At 39.0% G+C, this 15,813-nt stretch overlaps 1 protein-coding gene across 1 annotated transcript in view; it reads left to right on the top strand.

The window, feature by feature from the left end:
• gnav1 (guanine nucleotide binding protein (G protein) alpha v1) overlaps window positions 1-15,813 on the top strand; it is a 35,446-nt gene that overhangs the window by 6,229 nt on the left and 13,404 nt on the right. Inside the window, exons 3-5 of the mRNA XM_006790702.3 lie at window positions 5,055-5,147; window positions 5,659-5,819; window positions 7,781-7,909. Of these exons, the coding sequence (XP_006790765.2) occupies window positions 5,055-5,147; window positions 5,659-5,819; window positions 7,781-7,909 (383 nt within the window). The remainder of the gene's footprint in view (window positions 1-5,054; window positions 5,148-5,658; window positions 5,820-7,780; window positions 7,910-15,813) is intronic.

The following is a 15,813-nucleotide window of genomic DNA, read 5'->3' as shown; positions in this document are numbered from 1 at the left end:
TACACTACCTGGTTAAACCCAATCCTTGCCGGAGTCACTTGTGAGGTCAGATGCGAGAGTAAAGGCATGTTATCTATGAACAGATTCAATCTGTTTTTGCTGTTTTTAAATCTAAACAATGTAAATAATTTAAAACAAAATGAAACTTTGTCGTCTTTTAACCAGTGACCCTGCTAAAAATCTGCCAGACTTGTGACTTCCATTTGTTTTTGTGGCCTTCATCCGTTACTTTGATGAAGCCCACAATGCTGAAACAATAGCATGTTTGTTCTCATTGGAAAGTAAACTAGTGTAACTGAGAATTGTGAACTATTTCCCTGAAGTTTCATATTAGTGCTACATTTTACCTTTGAGCTACTCCATCTCCGAGAACCTGAGAACTCTGCTTCAGCTCAGTTTCAGCCCGGAGCAAACACAAAGTCCTCGTTGCTACTTTGTGTATGTTGCAAAATGCTGAAAGTGGTAAACATTGAAGATGATCTCCAGCTTCGCGACAGTAAATATACCTGTGAAAAATTTGAAAATGCCAATAAAGACATCTATTGTCTAAAGGAAGACACGCAGTGCTGTGAAAATTATTTGCCCCGTCCTGATTTCTTATTTTCTCGCATAGTTGTTACATATTTAAACATATTTCTCCTATTCTGACACTGCCTACCTTTCCTAATACCTTTCCTAATACCTTACAGCTTTATACCCCTCGTCACACATTGACTTCTACTGCCGATCAGTCCACTGAATCTCCCTTCCCCTCAGCTTCTCTTTTAGCCTCTTCATGTTAGTTTCAATCATTAACAGTGTCCTTTTATCAACAGTTCTGGTTGTTATCTTTAATCATTTATATTTATGTTTTAATTTTATTTTAATTTACTCTATTTTTTTTAAACTATGTCCTTGTTGTGTTTTAATTATCCCAGTTATTTTATTGATTGTCGTGCAACAATTTGCTCAATGTTTGTTGTGCTTAAATCCACCTACACAGCTGTGAAAAATTATTTGCGTCTTTGCTGATTTCTTGTTTTGCTAATTTGTCATACATATAGATACTAGTGTAAAAGGGCTATAAGTGGGCCGCGGACCATCACACTACTGCCACCATATTTGGCTGTTGGTGTGATTTTCTTTATATGAAATGCTGTTAGTTTTATGTCAGATACAATAGGATCCAAATGTGTCAGCTTTTTGGGGAAATATTCATTAGTCCACAGAATATGTCCACAAAGGGTTTTGTGAACCATCAGGATGTTTTCTGTGAGATGAGACACTTTGTCCTTTTTGGAGCTCTCCCATTGATGCCATTTTTGCCCTGTCACTTTCTTATTGTCGAAACATTTATCCTGACTTTAACTGAGGAAAGTCAAGCCTGCAGTTCTTTAGATAGTGTTCTGGGTTTTTTGTAACTTCCTGGATGAGTCGTCGACGGGCTCTTGGAGTAATTTTAGTTGGCTGCCCACTGCCTGGAAGGTTTTCCCAGACGGACTTCTTGAGTTTCTTTAGATACATGATGTTTTTCTTTTTAAGATATTTTAGCCTACTTCACTTTATCAGACAGGTTATATTTAAGTGATTTCTTGATCCACATGTCTGGTGACAAACATTACTTTTATTTATTATTATTATTTTTTTTTAATGGACACTTTTGGCTGCTCCCACAAGTGGTCGCCACAACCGGTAGCGAGTTTTACACCAAATAGCATTCCTGACTGGGTTAGGAATGCTATTTGGTGTGTCTCTAGTTGGAATTGAACTGGTGACCTTTCACTTGGCAAGTGAATGCAATGTGTGAATCTTTGCCTTTTAATAAGCATTAGTAACCTCGATATTTACCTGCACGTCCAGTTTTCAGTCTAGACTAAAGATAATCCGGCTCCTTTGTCATCTTTTCAATAGGGACACAAGGATGTTGTACCAATGGGACAACCAGTTCTTTTTCTTCTTTTTACAGATTTAACAAAGAAGCTTGGCGAGTTTTAAGATTTCTTGTGTAACCATGCCGTATTACACGTCACTGTAACTGCCTGGGTAAAACAACCCCTCGACTCCGGTTATGGAATATCGCAGATGAAGGCTGGTTGTCTTCTTGTTGTTTGCTTGTGTGCTGCTGTTATCTGTATCTGGATAGAAACAGAAGATGTGTTGTTGTTGTCATTTGAAGATTTTATCGCTTGAAGCTCAGCAAGCTCCCTTGTACCATACGGGCCATAGAAAAAGGTCATGGTTTGGCTTAAAATACAACAGCTGCCACTTCTTTTAAAGCTCAGTTTTCTTGGTTGCCAGGGTTATACATCTCCACTGAAGGGTCTGAATAACATACGTCCTGCAGTTTCATGTCCGTAAACGTAAACAAATGGATTTCTTTTTTTGTGAATATTTCAGATTTTGCTCTGACACAGGGTTGAATACACAGGCCACAGAAAAGTTGTTTGGCATAACTGAGGTTTCTCATGTGACATCATGTGCATGTTGCTCAAGAGTTGTCTATCATATTGGACGTGATGCAAGCGCTCGTTGCTACAGAAAAACATGTATTTCCTGACTGGTTGGCAGTGGTTTCTGGAGGCTGCTGGCTCCCGCTGGGTGAAATGGTTGCATAGAAGGTGATTGCTTTGGTTACTAGCAGATTGCCACGGCTGCCTGTAGTTTTTTTTATGTGCAAATACTTTGTAACTACTAGCCAAGCAGACGTAAAACTTGGAAATGGAGAAGAGTTGTGCCCTTTGGAATATTTGAAATATTTTGGCTGCAGGGCGGATGCACAACTTTCACTTTGAAGTCGAACCTTCTCCATTTCTCGTTTGCGTCACGCTTTTCACAGTTTCACTAGAGCTCGGAAAGAAGCTGGACAGTGTTTGCAGACGAGTCTTTCACTTCCACTACAGCAATGTGCCAGCGACCAAAGCAACCCCATAGTGGTTTTTACCAGCTGGCAGGGGGAATAGTGGTTGCTGTGACTGACCGGTCTCTAGGCCTGTGTGACTTGATCCTACATTGTTATCACAGTTGTCACACCTCCAAAATAGCGTACCACTTAAAATCACATAGTTAGTGGTCTGTAAAACCTCAGTGTCTTAAAGTGCACATGTATCCATATAGAGGGCACATATAGACACTATTTGTACACTACTCTGCCCAGTGCAGGCGTGAATTTCCACTTCGAATGACCCCCATGAGCCAATAAATCTCGAAAGACTCATAAATATTAAAATTATGGTAATTATTGCAAATATAATCAGGTTTATATAAACTCTGTTAAACCTTTTGAGCTTTGGACAAACAACAGCATGCTGTCTATTGTGCCATACAGGTTTGAAATCAGACGTGACAGTAGATAAAGTATATATTAACATATAAACACGTGATGTTGTTTTAATTGAAATTTCTTCTTCATAAACATTTCTTTTCTGAATAATATAAGCTGTGTATAATTCAAATCAGCTGCCACTCTCAGTCTTCTCCGACATCTCTGACATGCTGACATATCTGCAGCCAACAGCTGTTGATCAGCAGGGTGTTGGGAAACTGTTTCCTATATTACGTTTGTGCACAGCATGCACAGGTCTGTGTATTAAAACACTGCTTCACAGCACTGCCGCCGGTCGAAAAATACAACAGAAAGAAACATTTAAATATGTGAAGTCGTAAACAAGTTTTAACACAAGTGGATTGGGCTGTTGTGCTTAAAGCCAGAGTGTTGTCCCTGAGATGACCATACATAATAAGCACTCTCAGTGATATCATGCAGACTGAAGACTAGAAAAAAAATGTGAAACTTGAGTGTGTAGTGCAGTCTCACAGAGATTGTTTGCATGCATGCTGATGTCATTGTGTAGAGGTTTGAGCATCAACCGTTAGAACAGTTTCTGTAAAAGAAATAAATAAGGACTAGCATGTTTTCCTCCATTTTCACTAAATGACCTAACAAATCTGAGCAGCTCCAGGCGGATATCTTTTCTTTTTTCCTATATTATTTGTTGCACATCTCAAATCTCGTCCCTTTACCAGAAGCATTCTGATTTTTAGTGAAGTTCGCGGTCATAAAGCAGGAAAAACTGAACACATTATTTGGTTTTTAAGACTCAAAGTGACAAAGTTATATTAAGTTGTATATCTCTGAGTGACTTTTATTGTGAGTCAGAGGGAGACTAAACACAAAAAGCAACTTATTTGTGATGCAAGTCAATGCAGGGCTGTTTGCAAAGTTTTTAGCTCAACTCTTCTGGTGAGGTGAAGCCTTGTCACCTCTCACACACACACACACACACACACACACACACACAAAGAGGAGAGCAACCAGACTGTGGTAGAATTGTGATGGAATGTGGAGCTTATCTTTAGTTGGTAGCAGATAGACAGAGACAAAAACTTATACGCGTGCGTGTACACACACACACACACACACACACACACACACACACACACACACACACACACACACACAACCTGAGTTAGTTCAAATCTCCAGGTGTGTAAGCATGAATACAGATTTTTGAAATTAGTTTAATTTGTGTTGTTCAGGTGTATTTAGGATCTTATGCATACAAATGATCACATTCTTTCTATGTTAGAGGACTGGACATGCTTTGGTGGGCTGGTAGTAGTAGATTTATTTATATAGCAGACAGCACAATCACTTAATCAAGAGGATCCAACCGAAACAAGTTTATAACATTCAGTAGAATCAGAGGAGAATCATCTAAATGTCCAACGGATGGAGATCCCAGCCACACTCAGATACACTGACTGGACTCAACTAAGTTCCTACCAAGTCAGGAAGGAGATGAGTCAGGTCTCAGAGGTCCACAAACCTGAAATGGCAAAGTATACTATCAGGGGTTAACCACTCAGGGGCAGTGTTTGCCAGGGTTGTAACATGAGGAAACTGGGTGGTTTTTCCCTGGTGGGTAGCAGCTGCTTTTTGCAAATAAAGATGTGATCAGGAGCTCTGATTGGTGAAAGTGAGTTACAATACAAGATCAGAGAAGAAGCTTCAAACAGCTCGATAGTGCCTTTTATCCTGTGGTTGAACTTGACCTCTGCTCTGTGCTCTTTGGCAGCCGGCAGTGCTCGATAACCTCCTGACCTCCATGAAGTTTGTCCTCCATGGCATGGGCACCCTCCGCATCAACCTGGCTAACAACAGAAACAAGGTACTCATGTCAGACTTCTCTCACCTTAAATTTTGGTCTTTTTATTTTCTGTCGTTGTCATCCTGCTCCTGCCCTCTTAGAGTTTTGTGCTTCTTGTGTCTCTGCACGTCACCTGGATCACCATTAGAGGGCAGCATCTTAGCACTATAGCTACACAGCTTTCATTGAAGGAGAGCACAAAGTTAGGCCACTGGTGGGTGGTTTGCTTGTGAGGTTTAATTTCATTTGAACTTTACTGTCAAATTTGTCAGAGTGCATGTGTTTTCCACCTACACAGCACATCCTGCTGGGCAATGATGACCAAAGTATTTCCTCTATTAGATGTCATCAGAATGTGTGTGAGCATCTCTTTGTGTGTGTGTGTGTTTGCATGATTAACAAGTCTGGATGTGGAGACAGACTCATAAACTTTTCTATCATTTAGGCTTCCTTCTATCTTTTTTTCCATCTGACCAATCGCTCCTCCCTGATCATTAATCTGAATTTCTGTCTCCCTGTTGTCTTCTGGCAGGTTCACGCCCATTCCGTGCTGTCGTGTGGGCGTTGTTTTGACGAAGACCAGGTGCTCTTTCCTTTCCTGAGCCATGCCCTGTCCTGCCTGTGGGCCGACCAGGGAGTGAGGGCCGCGGCCGCCCGGGGATACGAGTACGAGCTCAATGACTCGGCGCTGTAGTGAGTACTCCTCGAGAACAGACTCACGCTGTGCTGAAGAGATGCAGGGGACTAATTAGCTGGACTTAGCAGCTGATGCTGAGCCATCTGCTTACTGTCACTGGGAGTTAACGTCTGGAGAAAGGAAAGGAAAGAGTGCAGGAAGATAGACCACAGTTTGGAATCACATATACTTCCACAACTGTTGTATATCTTAAAATAAAAGCCATTAAATACATACATAAACCAGATATTATTTTAGTTTTGGATGCGTGTATAAAGGAGGAAAGGCATTTTTAAAAATATCAGTATAGGGAAAAAATTGTGATTAGACACAAAAGTGATGACACCATAGTGAAAGCAAAGAATTGAGGCTGAAGCCTGAAAATAAGAAAGAAGTGTGTGTGAAACAGAAATAAGACAGAGCGCTGACCCACCAGGAGGCCGTCCGGTCTCATCCTCTGCCCCTGTGAGAGGCCTCGCTTTGGGGTTATCTACACCGACAGGACCCTTGGTTCCTACTGAGAACCACCATGCATCACCTTCTTGCCAACACACACGCACACACACACTGTGCTTCTATAGTACTTATGAGGACTCTTATTGACACAGTGCATATATTACTCTTTGATCTTAATTTGTGTTTTCTTAAACACAAATTAAGATATTTGTTGTCTGCTGTCATTTGTTGTGATTGGATTCACCAAGTTTGCTGTTGAAAACTGGATATGCAGAAACTTTAAAATGAGGACAAACTAAAGACAAACACAAAGAGTGTGCACTGACGATAAACATGATATTTAAAAATGAAAACACAGGTTGCTACAGTGGGCAGCTCGGCACCAGGTGCCCTTCCTGACGCAACCACAAATGGATTCAATTGCAATAATACCACACACAACACATCTTATAATTGAATTTGACTGATGCCATTACTGTTGTTATGATTAGTATTGTTAAGTCAAACATGTAAAAATACTGCTGGTCTGTCGATTCAATCAAAGCCCTTTCACTGATTTCCAATAAAAAGGCTTGTTAGACGTTTCAGGTGTTTCCAACTGTTAACTGGCAACAGTTGGAAATCTCTTGCCATCTGTTAACTGCTTATACCGAGAGTCCAGCCAGAATGTCAGAGATTTAAAACAGAAATCCCTCCACAAATAGTGACGAAATTTCTGCAGGATGGCGAATTAACCGGAAAATAATATAGGTGCTCAGCAACTTCGCTTTTGCAGTTGAATAAAACCAGAACACAAACAGCTGGCGAGCAGCTGAGTTGAGTCATTGTCTGCAAAAAGATGCTTTGCAGATCACTTGCAGTGCAACAATCTGCATTAATACAGTATTTTGAGGAATTGCAAACAGATTTTTTTTAAATTGCTGGCTTTGTAAAATAACAACTAAAGCTCAAAGTGGTCCTCACAACAACAGAAGTACCAAACAGGCTCTTGCATGTTGTTTGCCCTGTGTAACATCATTTTTTTTAGCAGCAGGATGTGTGTCGCTGTCCAAGAAACTAATTCAGGATGACGGGTAGAGAATGTCACAGTCAGCTCACATAGGTGGAGATGCCATCGTGTGAATGTGTGTGTAAAAAGATCACATTTTACTGAAGGCATACACACACACGATACAGTTGATTACACTAGCTGTGTAAATAGCTAATCTGTGTTTAGAAGCTGTGCCTCAGTGTGTTATTATGGTAAACCACAGTGTGAATATTCATCGTGATCAACCGCTGCGGCCCCTGGGGCTTCAGCCTTATCGCTGCACACCCAACACACGCACTCAGCCACACCAAACACACAATGTGTTAGCCTCCACTCCCGTAAGTGATACCTGATTTTTCTTTTGATCTCAAGTTTGTTTTCAAGTTATTAATTTCCCTGCCGCTCTCTTTCTTCTTCCCCTTGTTTCTCCTGGCTCTTTAACCTTTTTGCACCCTTCCCTCTGTCTTCTTCTCCTTCCTCCTCCTTTCCCAGTTTCTTTGAGAACATGAGCCGCATCATGTCTCCTGAGTACGTGCCCACAGAGACAGACGTCCTTCGAGTACGACTGAGGACGACAGGCGTGATAGAGACCCAGTTCAAAGTCAACCACCTTATTTTCAGGTAGTCACTTTTCTTTTTTATTAAGGTGAAGGATGATTCTGCATATAAGCACCGAGTCACTCAGAGCTGCTGTTGTCAGCTCTGCTCTTGACTTCTGCAGGGAGCGCCTGTTGTACCGACTTACTTCACTTCTTTAGCTGCGACTGTCTTATCTCAGTCTACAGCCATATGATAGTCCTGAGATATAAGATGAAGATGGGCGGCTTCATTCAATACGTCAATACGACACCTATCAGTTGGCTTTACACTCATCTACAAACACACACACACATATACAGAAGCATCAGTGGCTCGGTCTTATCAGTGGAGCAGCAGAGGGCAGGTATCTGAGCTCAGGAGACTGCTGTCAGATGACCATATTCATCTCTGATCAATGGGCTGTTGTCACATAATACCACCTTCTTTATCATCTTCCTATGGCTGAACTCATTTCCTGAAGCCACTGACGGTCACGACAGGGCAATAGGTACTAATGAACTTGATTTTCTCTGCAGTGTGACTAATGCAGAATAAATGTCACTAAAGGAAAAAATATAGTCATTTTTATTTCATATCGATGCAGTTTTATTAAATATTCAACGCCTTAAACGGTGCCTCATTTGATTAGTGACACATTTTTTAAATGTTTATTATCAGATTTTATGATAAATACTCTTTTACATTTGTCGTATGACTGTTACTCGCTCTGCAGCCCCAACTGTCCTTCCAGTTGAAGTCCAAGAACCTATGGTGGGTAAATAAATTGGGTGGTACCAGTTTTTGGTTGCACTCATCATGCTGTCATGGCTTTTTTTGTTTCTTAGATTATAAGTAGTGCTGTCCACGTTAATCTTGTAAAAATGACATTAACGCCATAACCGCATTAACGTGGCTGGACAGTGCTAACGTGTTAACGAGCTAGCCGCGCTAACACGTTAGCACTGTGCAGCCCCACGCACGGCCGCTCCACATTAACTCGCTAACAGAGATTTGAGGCATTAATGCGGTTATGGCGTTAACGTCATTTTAACGAGATTAACGCTTATAGCACTAATTATAAGTAATTTAAAGTAAAACCAATATTTCCAAAAATTCTTGTGTCCGTCTGTGCTACATAAATGGGGGCTTGTCCGGGATCCTTTGGGCTAGATGGCTGTGCTGTCCTTATATTGAAGCATATCTTTTTTAGTATTTTTTCTTTGCTGATTTTGGTCATCGTGCTTGTTGGTTATTCTGGGTGGGAATCTGCCACATTCCTGGAACAGTACTGCAGATGGGTGTGGTTGGTTATTCTATTTTGAAAAGTGTTTGGTTATAGCCTTGTGTGAACATGGCTGTGTTCATCTACATCACTGTTTATGGGTGACTTTTGAATAATGATGCATTTCTTTTGTAGTGTGACTTTTAGAGTTGCGGCCCAATTTGTTGAATAACTTGTAAATGTGGTAAATTGAAAAAAGTAACTTTGTGTGTTCCTTTGTCACACTATTTGTGATCCCTGTGTGTGTGTGTGGGTGTGACTCTTTATTTGCAGATGGGCAATTGCATTTATCTTGCTGAATTTTATGGCTGTGGAAACGTGTAGTCATATCAGACCACTTGTTTTGTGGGGACAACTGATCACTTCTTGTTGGGATTATTTGCTACTGTTTTTGGTTGATCTTTTGTTGTAACTTAAATAAGACTTGTAGTCTGTAGCTGTTCTCCTGGTGAAACCTTTATGAGCAGAGGTGTTACATCTGGCTACAACCCAGACTGTCCTTATACAGGTAGCACAAGAGACTTTGGGTGTTGACTGGGTTTAATTGCTAATTATTTAAAGATGATTAGGTGTGGATAAAGGAATTCCCGAGGTTGGCTTGGAAGTGACGCCATTTTTTTTTTGCTAATCCTTACTTCCCTAGCTGTTCTTTTCAGTTTAGATTTTTTAAGTAATTTAAAGAAAAAACAGAGCAAAACTTTCTTGAGCAAATGCACCTGTGTTTGGGTATTTTAAGTTAAGCAGTAAAGTGCTGAAAGTCTCGTACAGGTGGCAGAAAAAACACAAATACTTTTGGAGGAAGTTTAGGTTTCAGTTCAAGTGAAAGCATCAAAGTACTTTATAATTCATCTGAAGTGCTGCCAGGAGTTTAAGATTGAGTAAAAATGTGAGCTGAACTGTGAGCCGTCACTTTTAAGTGCTTTTACTGGCAAAACAAGTTGAATTGTTGGCTGAAATCTAAACACCTGAATCAGTAAACGTACAACAGTACGTTTGGGAGTGAGAAGAGTTAGGGCCGATGGAATGAAATGCAGCATAGAATTAGAAAATTATAGCATTTGCTGCGAGTTGTATTGATCGTCTTTTGACAGTTTTCATTTCCTGCTGTTAAAATGAAATGTTCAGCTTTTTATGTTTTATTTTTGAGAAGAGATAAAAAAATAAAATGTTTATATGTAAAACACACACACACACGCACATACAGTCTATTACTCTGTCTGTGTTTGGGTGCGTTAATCTGGGACAGATCAGATGTTATTCATTGATGGATGATAATGTATGACATGACATTTGAAGGATTTTCAGGTTGTAGTTAAAGTACAGTCTAAAGCTACAGGTACATAAGAAACTGACTGACCTGCCTATAAGGTGTAATTATATTCACTGCAAATAAAAGATGGATGTAGTCACCTAGAATGTCATTCATTGGGTTGCAGACAGTGTTTTTTGAAGCGATTTCAGCCTTTTAGCCATCAAGATTTAGTGTTTTTTTGTTGTTGTTTTTTTTAACCTCCTAAGACCCGAACTCTTCCACAGCATGCATTTTTAATTTCTCTTTGATATTTGGGCATATTGGGGCCCGCTGAATGTAAAAACAAAGAATTACCAGATTTTTTTTTTTTTTACCTTATTTTTGTTTTTAAGAAAAATAAGAGCCACATATGAGGATATTTGTTTAAAGGTTTGATTGAACAGTAGCAGTATAATGTCCTCATAAGTGGATATCAGGCCCTTGTAGAGCAAAATTGAGTATTTTGGTCTAAATAACCCAAAATGTGATGTCCACATATGTGGACGCCAGGTCCTAGGAGGTTAAATAACATTTTTAATCAAAGAGGTGGAATGCAGGCCTGAAGAAAGCTCACCAGGTGGTCAGTCCCATGTCATGTAAATTTTGTCATCAGTCTAACATTTGTCCCTAAAGTGGCCCCGCCCTTAACCCTTGCATACCTTAAAATCTTAATATTACTGAAAGTCAGTCTGTTAAATACGAATGCGTCCCCTGCATAAATGTAATTGAAAGAGAAAATTATTTACAAAGACCAAAAAAGATAATTTTATGTCAGGCCGTAAACAAGTTTACTTCTGTGTTTTACTTCTGAATCAAACAGCCTCTAGTGGTTGCTCCAGGAACTGCAGTTTTTGTACCTATGTAGTGACTTTATTCTTCACTCTACTGGAGATTTCAAGTTGGGTGACATAGGTCAGCGGTCTGCAGCCCCCGGGCCACGTGAGTCTTTTGGTAACAGGGAGAGAAGAGTTGAGGCTTGGGCGTGAAATTAATGGTTTTCAGGGTTTTTATCGTTAACTCGGTTGACTCTGTGTCTTTTCCCGTGTTGTAGTTGTGTGTCTTATTTTGAAAGAAATATTTACCTGTTACCATAGCGACCAGAGAGCATTAAGGGGCAGAGAGGAGGATGTTACTCTCAATGTTGTTGGCGCATTTCAGGAGGACGCTATTAATAAAGTTACGCAATTACACAGTTAATTCGCATTTATTATTATATTTACAAAATACCACAGGTTTTGTCTGGTCGTATCATTTTATTTTGTTGTATTTATCCGCGACACTTTAAAGGCCAGTGTTGTGCCAAAAAGTGATTGTCTGCCAAAAAGTGATTTCCGGTATTTGCCAAAAACTGATTGCTCGTATTTAAACTGCTATAAGTAACTTGTTGGGCTATAATATGTGAAACATATGTTAAATGCATCCCTCATGGATGACATAAAGTCATATTGAGCCACAAACAACATTCGTGTAACAAGGTAGAAGCCGCAATCAGTTTTTGGCAGTGACTTTTATATAACCTTTATTTATGCAGTTAAAAAAAATCTCATTAACATTAAAAATGTATTTTGTCAGAGTAAGCTGGCCAAGAGGACAGCAGAAATGGCAGCAAATATGACAATAGTTCTGTAAAAATATTTTAAACGAGGATAAAGGACTGGATTGGTTATAATGTAAGTACAATAACACAGAGCTGTAAAGATACTTGAAAAAACAGATAATTTTTTAATTCTATATATAACCCCTTTGTAAACGCTGTTCACCGAAGTCTATTTACCAACATACATAAAGATATTACACATAAAAAATACATGGAAACATTGGAAATTAGTTTTTGGCAGGCAATCACTTTTTGGCACAACACCAGTCCTTGAAAAAATTGACGGACATAAACCGGTCCGTGATGCAAAAAAGGTTGGGGACTGCTGTAGGTGTTTTTCCTGAAAATTAATTTGTCTTTAAATAATATCCCCAATAGCCGCTAATTTTACTTTACTGTGTCAAACATGCTTACTATGTTCAGCTTGGTATAGACTTGAACTGATCGAGGCGAATGTTATAGCTGAATATGTGAGAATGTGTTGGAGCTAGAGGCAAAGTCACTGCACCACAAAAATATAAAGTCCTTGAAAATAAGTGTTAATTTACACGGCAGTTCACTGCAGAGAGGTAACATCTAGTATGATTCTGGTCTGTATATTAAATCCTGCTGTTTGTGTAGCTAAAAATCATGTAAATCTCAAATCAGGCAATCAATGTTAAATTTATGTTGTGTCTGTTGTTATGTCCAGGCCGTTATGGAGATAGCAAAGCTAACACAGTTGTTTCTTATGTAAAATTTACCATCAAAGTCATTTTCTTGTAGAAATGAATGAAACATAATCCTGACTTAGTGGAAAAAAAATGTCAGAGTTGGGATGAAATGATTTACTCCAGAGCAGTAAGTTCTTATTGAACTTTAGCAACTGACCTCTACAGACCATAAAATTTAATAGTTGGTTTTGCAGTTCCATTTACTGGTGTGATTTTTATGGCACGGGCAACACAGTTCGCATTCTTTCTTACTGTGTGTGTGGGTTTGTGTCTGTCATCATATTCCGGAAAATCAGATTATTTCCCACCTCTTTGTCAGTAATATCCACCAAAGGAGCGCTCCCTCCCCCTTTTTCCCACCACAATATCAACCTGTCCTTCATCCCAGTTCGACGTTACATCTCATATGGAATTATAATAATAAAACACATTACCTCAGTGCTTCATACGATCTCTGTTTAGCATATAAACATTGTAGAGAAAGTCAGTTTGTCAGCACACGGCTGCCATCTGGGATATTGGCGTGACATTTAAATGCTTCTACTATGTCTCTGGATGCCACAGACGTGACATGTTTGACTTGATTTGACAAAAGTAAGTTGTTGTGTTTTGTTTTGTTTTTTTTTTAACTCAGGAAACATTTCACTGCATTGAGATCCTTTGATCGTGCCCGAATCTTTTGTTCTGTGGTGATAAATGCTACATTTTCCTCACAGTCTTATTAATTGCATCATTTAGTTGCTCACTTTCTGCTTTAAAAAAAAAAATCTGTCTGGGCCTTTTTTTTTCTTTTTTCTGTGAAACACTAAGAAGCTGACGTCACCACCAAGTGACGGTGTCAGATCAGAGCTGGGGGAGCGGAGTCCCAGGTGGTGCTGCAGGAAGGAGCCCAGCATCTCACGCAGCCTCTTTCTAATCTGAATTCTGGAGAAGATAAATAATTGGCTTTAGTTAATTGACACTCTGCACCATTAGTGTGTGTGTGTGTGTGGATTTCCTTCTGTGACTTGAAAAGATTAAACCCAAAGGGTTGATGAAGAGCTTAGCATAAGTTAATGTAATTATTTCATACTTGGCCATAAAATTACAGGGATTTGGAGAAGTAGATGGTAGGGGAGAAAGGGTGAGTTTTTGCTTTCAGACATAGGAAGTGTGCAGTTTTTTAACCTACTGTTAAACAAAGACTTTTGATTCACATTTAAAATATTACTTCCCAGCATTTGTGTTAGTAACCTGCTGAGATTTCAGAAAGTGGTGTTATTACAGAGGCGAGTTTTTGGTGTCGTTTTGTCGCCATTCGGGCCGCACTCAGAGCAAACACAATGCGAAACCGTCTCCCTCTCTTCAATGATTGTCTCGCTTGTTCGTAAATAAGGTTTCTCATCAGTGGCCACATCTGCGCCCTGCACTCCTTCCCTCTATTATTTAAGAATCACTTTAGGTCTCACTGTAAGTGCTATTAGGCCTGTGTCTGTTTTCATTCTGACTCATTTAGTGCGTTTTATAAGGTACTAAATCATCAGATTTTAAGTCACAAATGAAAGTTTAAAAATCAAGCTTCTATGAGTTTACAAAAACAGTTGAAAGCTCAGTAATATGAGCTAAAGCACAGACTTTTAGGTTTATTTGAGTGCTATTTCCATCCAGATTGGAGGAAAGATTTAGGAATTACAGGGTTTTTAGGCTATTACTTTATTATTTATTCATCTGTTGTGTAGGAAAAAAGATTCCAAGTATAAACATTTTCTGTGTGAACACAACATATAGTTGAATGACCTCTCAAAGCAAGTGAAAGAGAACAACATGCATTGGCCTTAAAAAAATAGAAACATTAGATCAGACCAGGGACCTCTGTCTTCAGAGCCACATGTGCTTCTTTGTTCATCTTTACTGGCTATAAAAGTTATCCTGTTACTTTTGCAGAACCTCACATTAATGTACAGATACAAATGGCTCATCTTTATCGTTCACATAGATTGGAACAAGAATTTAAGTGTTCAAGAATTTAATGTGATTTCATTACCAACACTACTGGCTTGCAGGTATACTTGATCCACTGGTGGATTTTTTCTTCTTTAACAGGATGATTTATATATGAAATAGGTTGTATCAGGATGAGACATTTATTATCCTAAAGTTTAGCCATTGTTTTATAGCAGCAGATATTAAAAAAACTAATAATATCTGCTGCACAAACATGTAATAAATACCATTAAAAAAAAAACCCACTTTAGACTCATATGCTTTGGAGCTCCAGGTAGTATTTTCTTTCAAGAATTACATAAAAATAGCTTTCAGTTGCTTTGGTTTTTTGACCCCTGGAATAGCAGACGAGAAGGGATGTATAGAGAGATGGACCTCTGAACTATAACAATAACAGTTTTCCCTAAACTGACTTCTTTAGACAGGAATCTAAGACCGGATATACCAGAATGACTGCTCACGATCCGAAGCACCTGTAAAACATTTTCGATGCTCTCATTGGGACTGGGTTACTGGTTTATTGATTATGTGACAGAAGACAGAAGCAGCTGGATAAATTCTGGAGTTTATAAAGCACGAAGGTGAAAATGTGGAATTGGGGTTATTGTACTTAACTAAAACTAAATGGAAAACTAAAAGTAGACGTGAAAAAGCAAAACTAACGAACTGACCTTTGTGAAAAGGAGCTACAGTACAATAAAAAATATGGAGGAAATATCTTTAGTTTTAGTATCTGTTTGGTTTGATGAGGCATTAATGGGACTCTGGACGTCTACAAGACTGAGTGCTCCGCTTTTATTGTAATACCTATCATGCCTCTGATATACCTTCCAAACAAACACTGACACTAATTAAGACTAAACTAAAACAATTTCAAACAATAAGAAGTGAAATAAGAAAACTCACTCTGGAAACTAAACTGAACTAAAAGCAAAAAGTCAGAATGAAAGAAAATTAAAATTAATTAGAAAATACAACAGTATAATAACATTTGCTTGGAATGGTGTGCAATGACGCACTTTACTTATTTGGGAAAAGTAATGTTTTAACTGCATTTAGGTTAACATTTGCATCTATGGT

The sequence above is a fragment of the Neolamprologus brichardi genome, chromosome 6, assembly GCF_056152115.1.
Source record: "Neolamprologus brichardi isolate AB-2024 chromosome 6, ASM5615211v1, whole genome shotgun sequence".
NCBI classification, from domain to species: domain Eukaryota; kingdom Metazoa; phylum Chordata; class Actinopteri; order Cichliformes; family Cichlidae; genus Neolamprologus; species Neolamprologus brichardi.
Note: the sequence above shows the minus strand (reverse complement) of the source record. Positions and strands in the feature narration are given on the sequence as shown.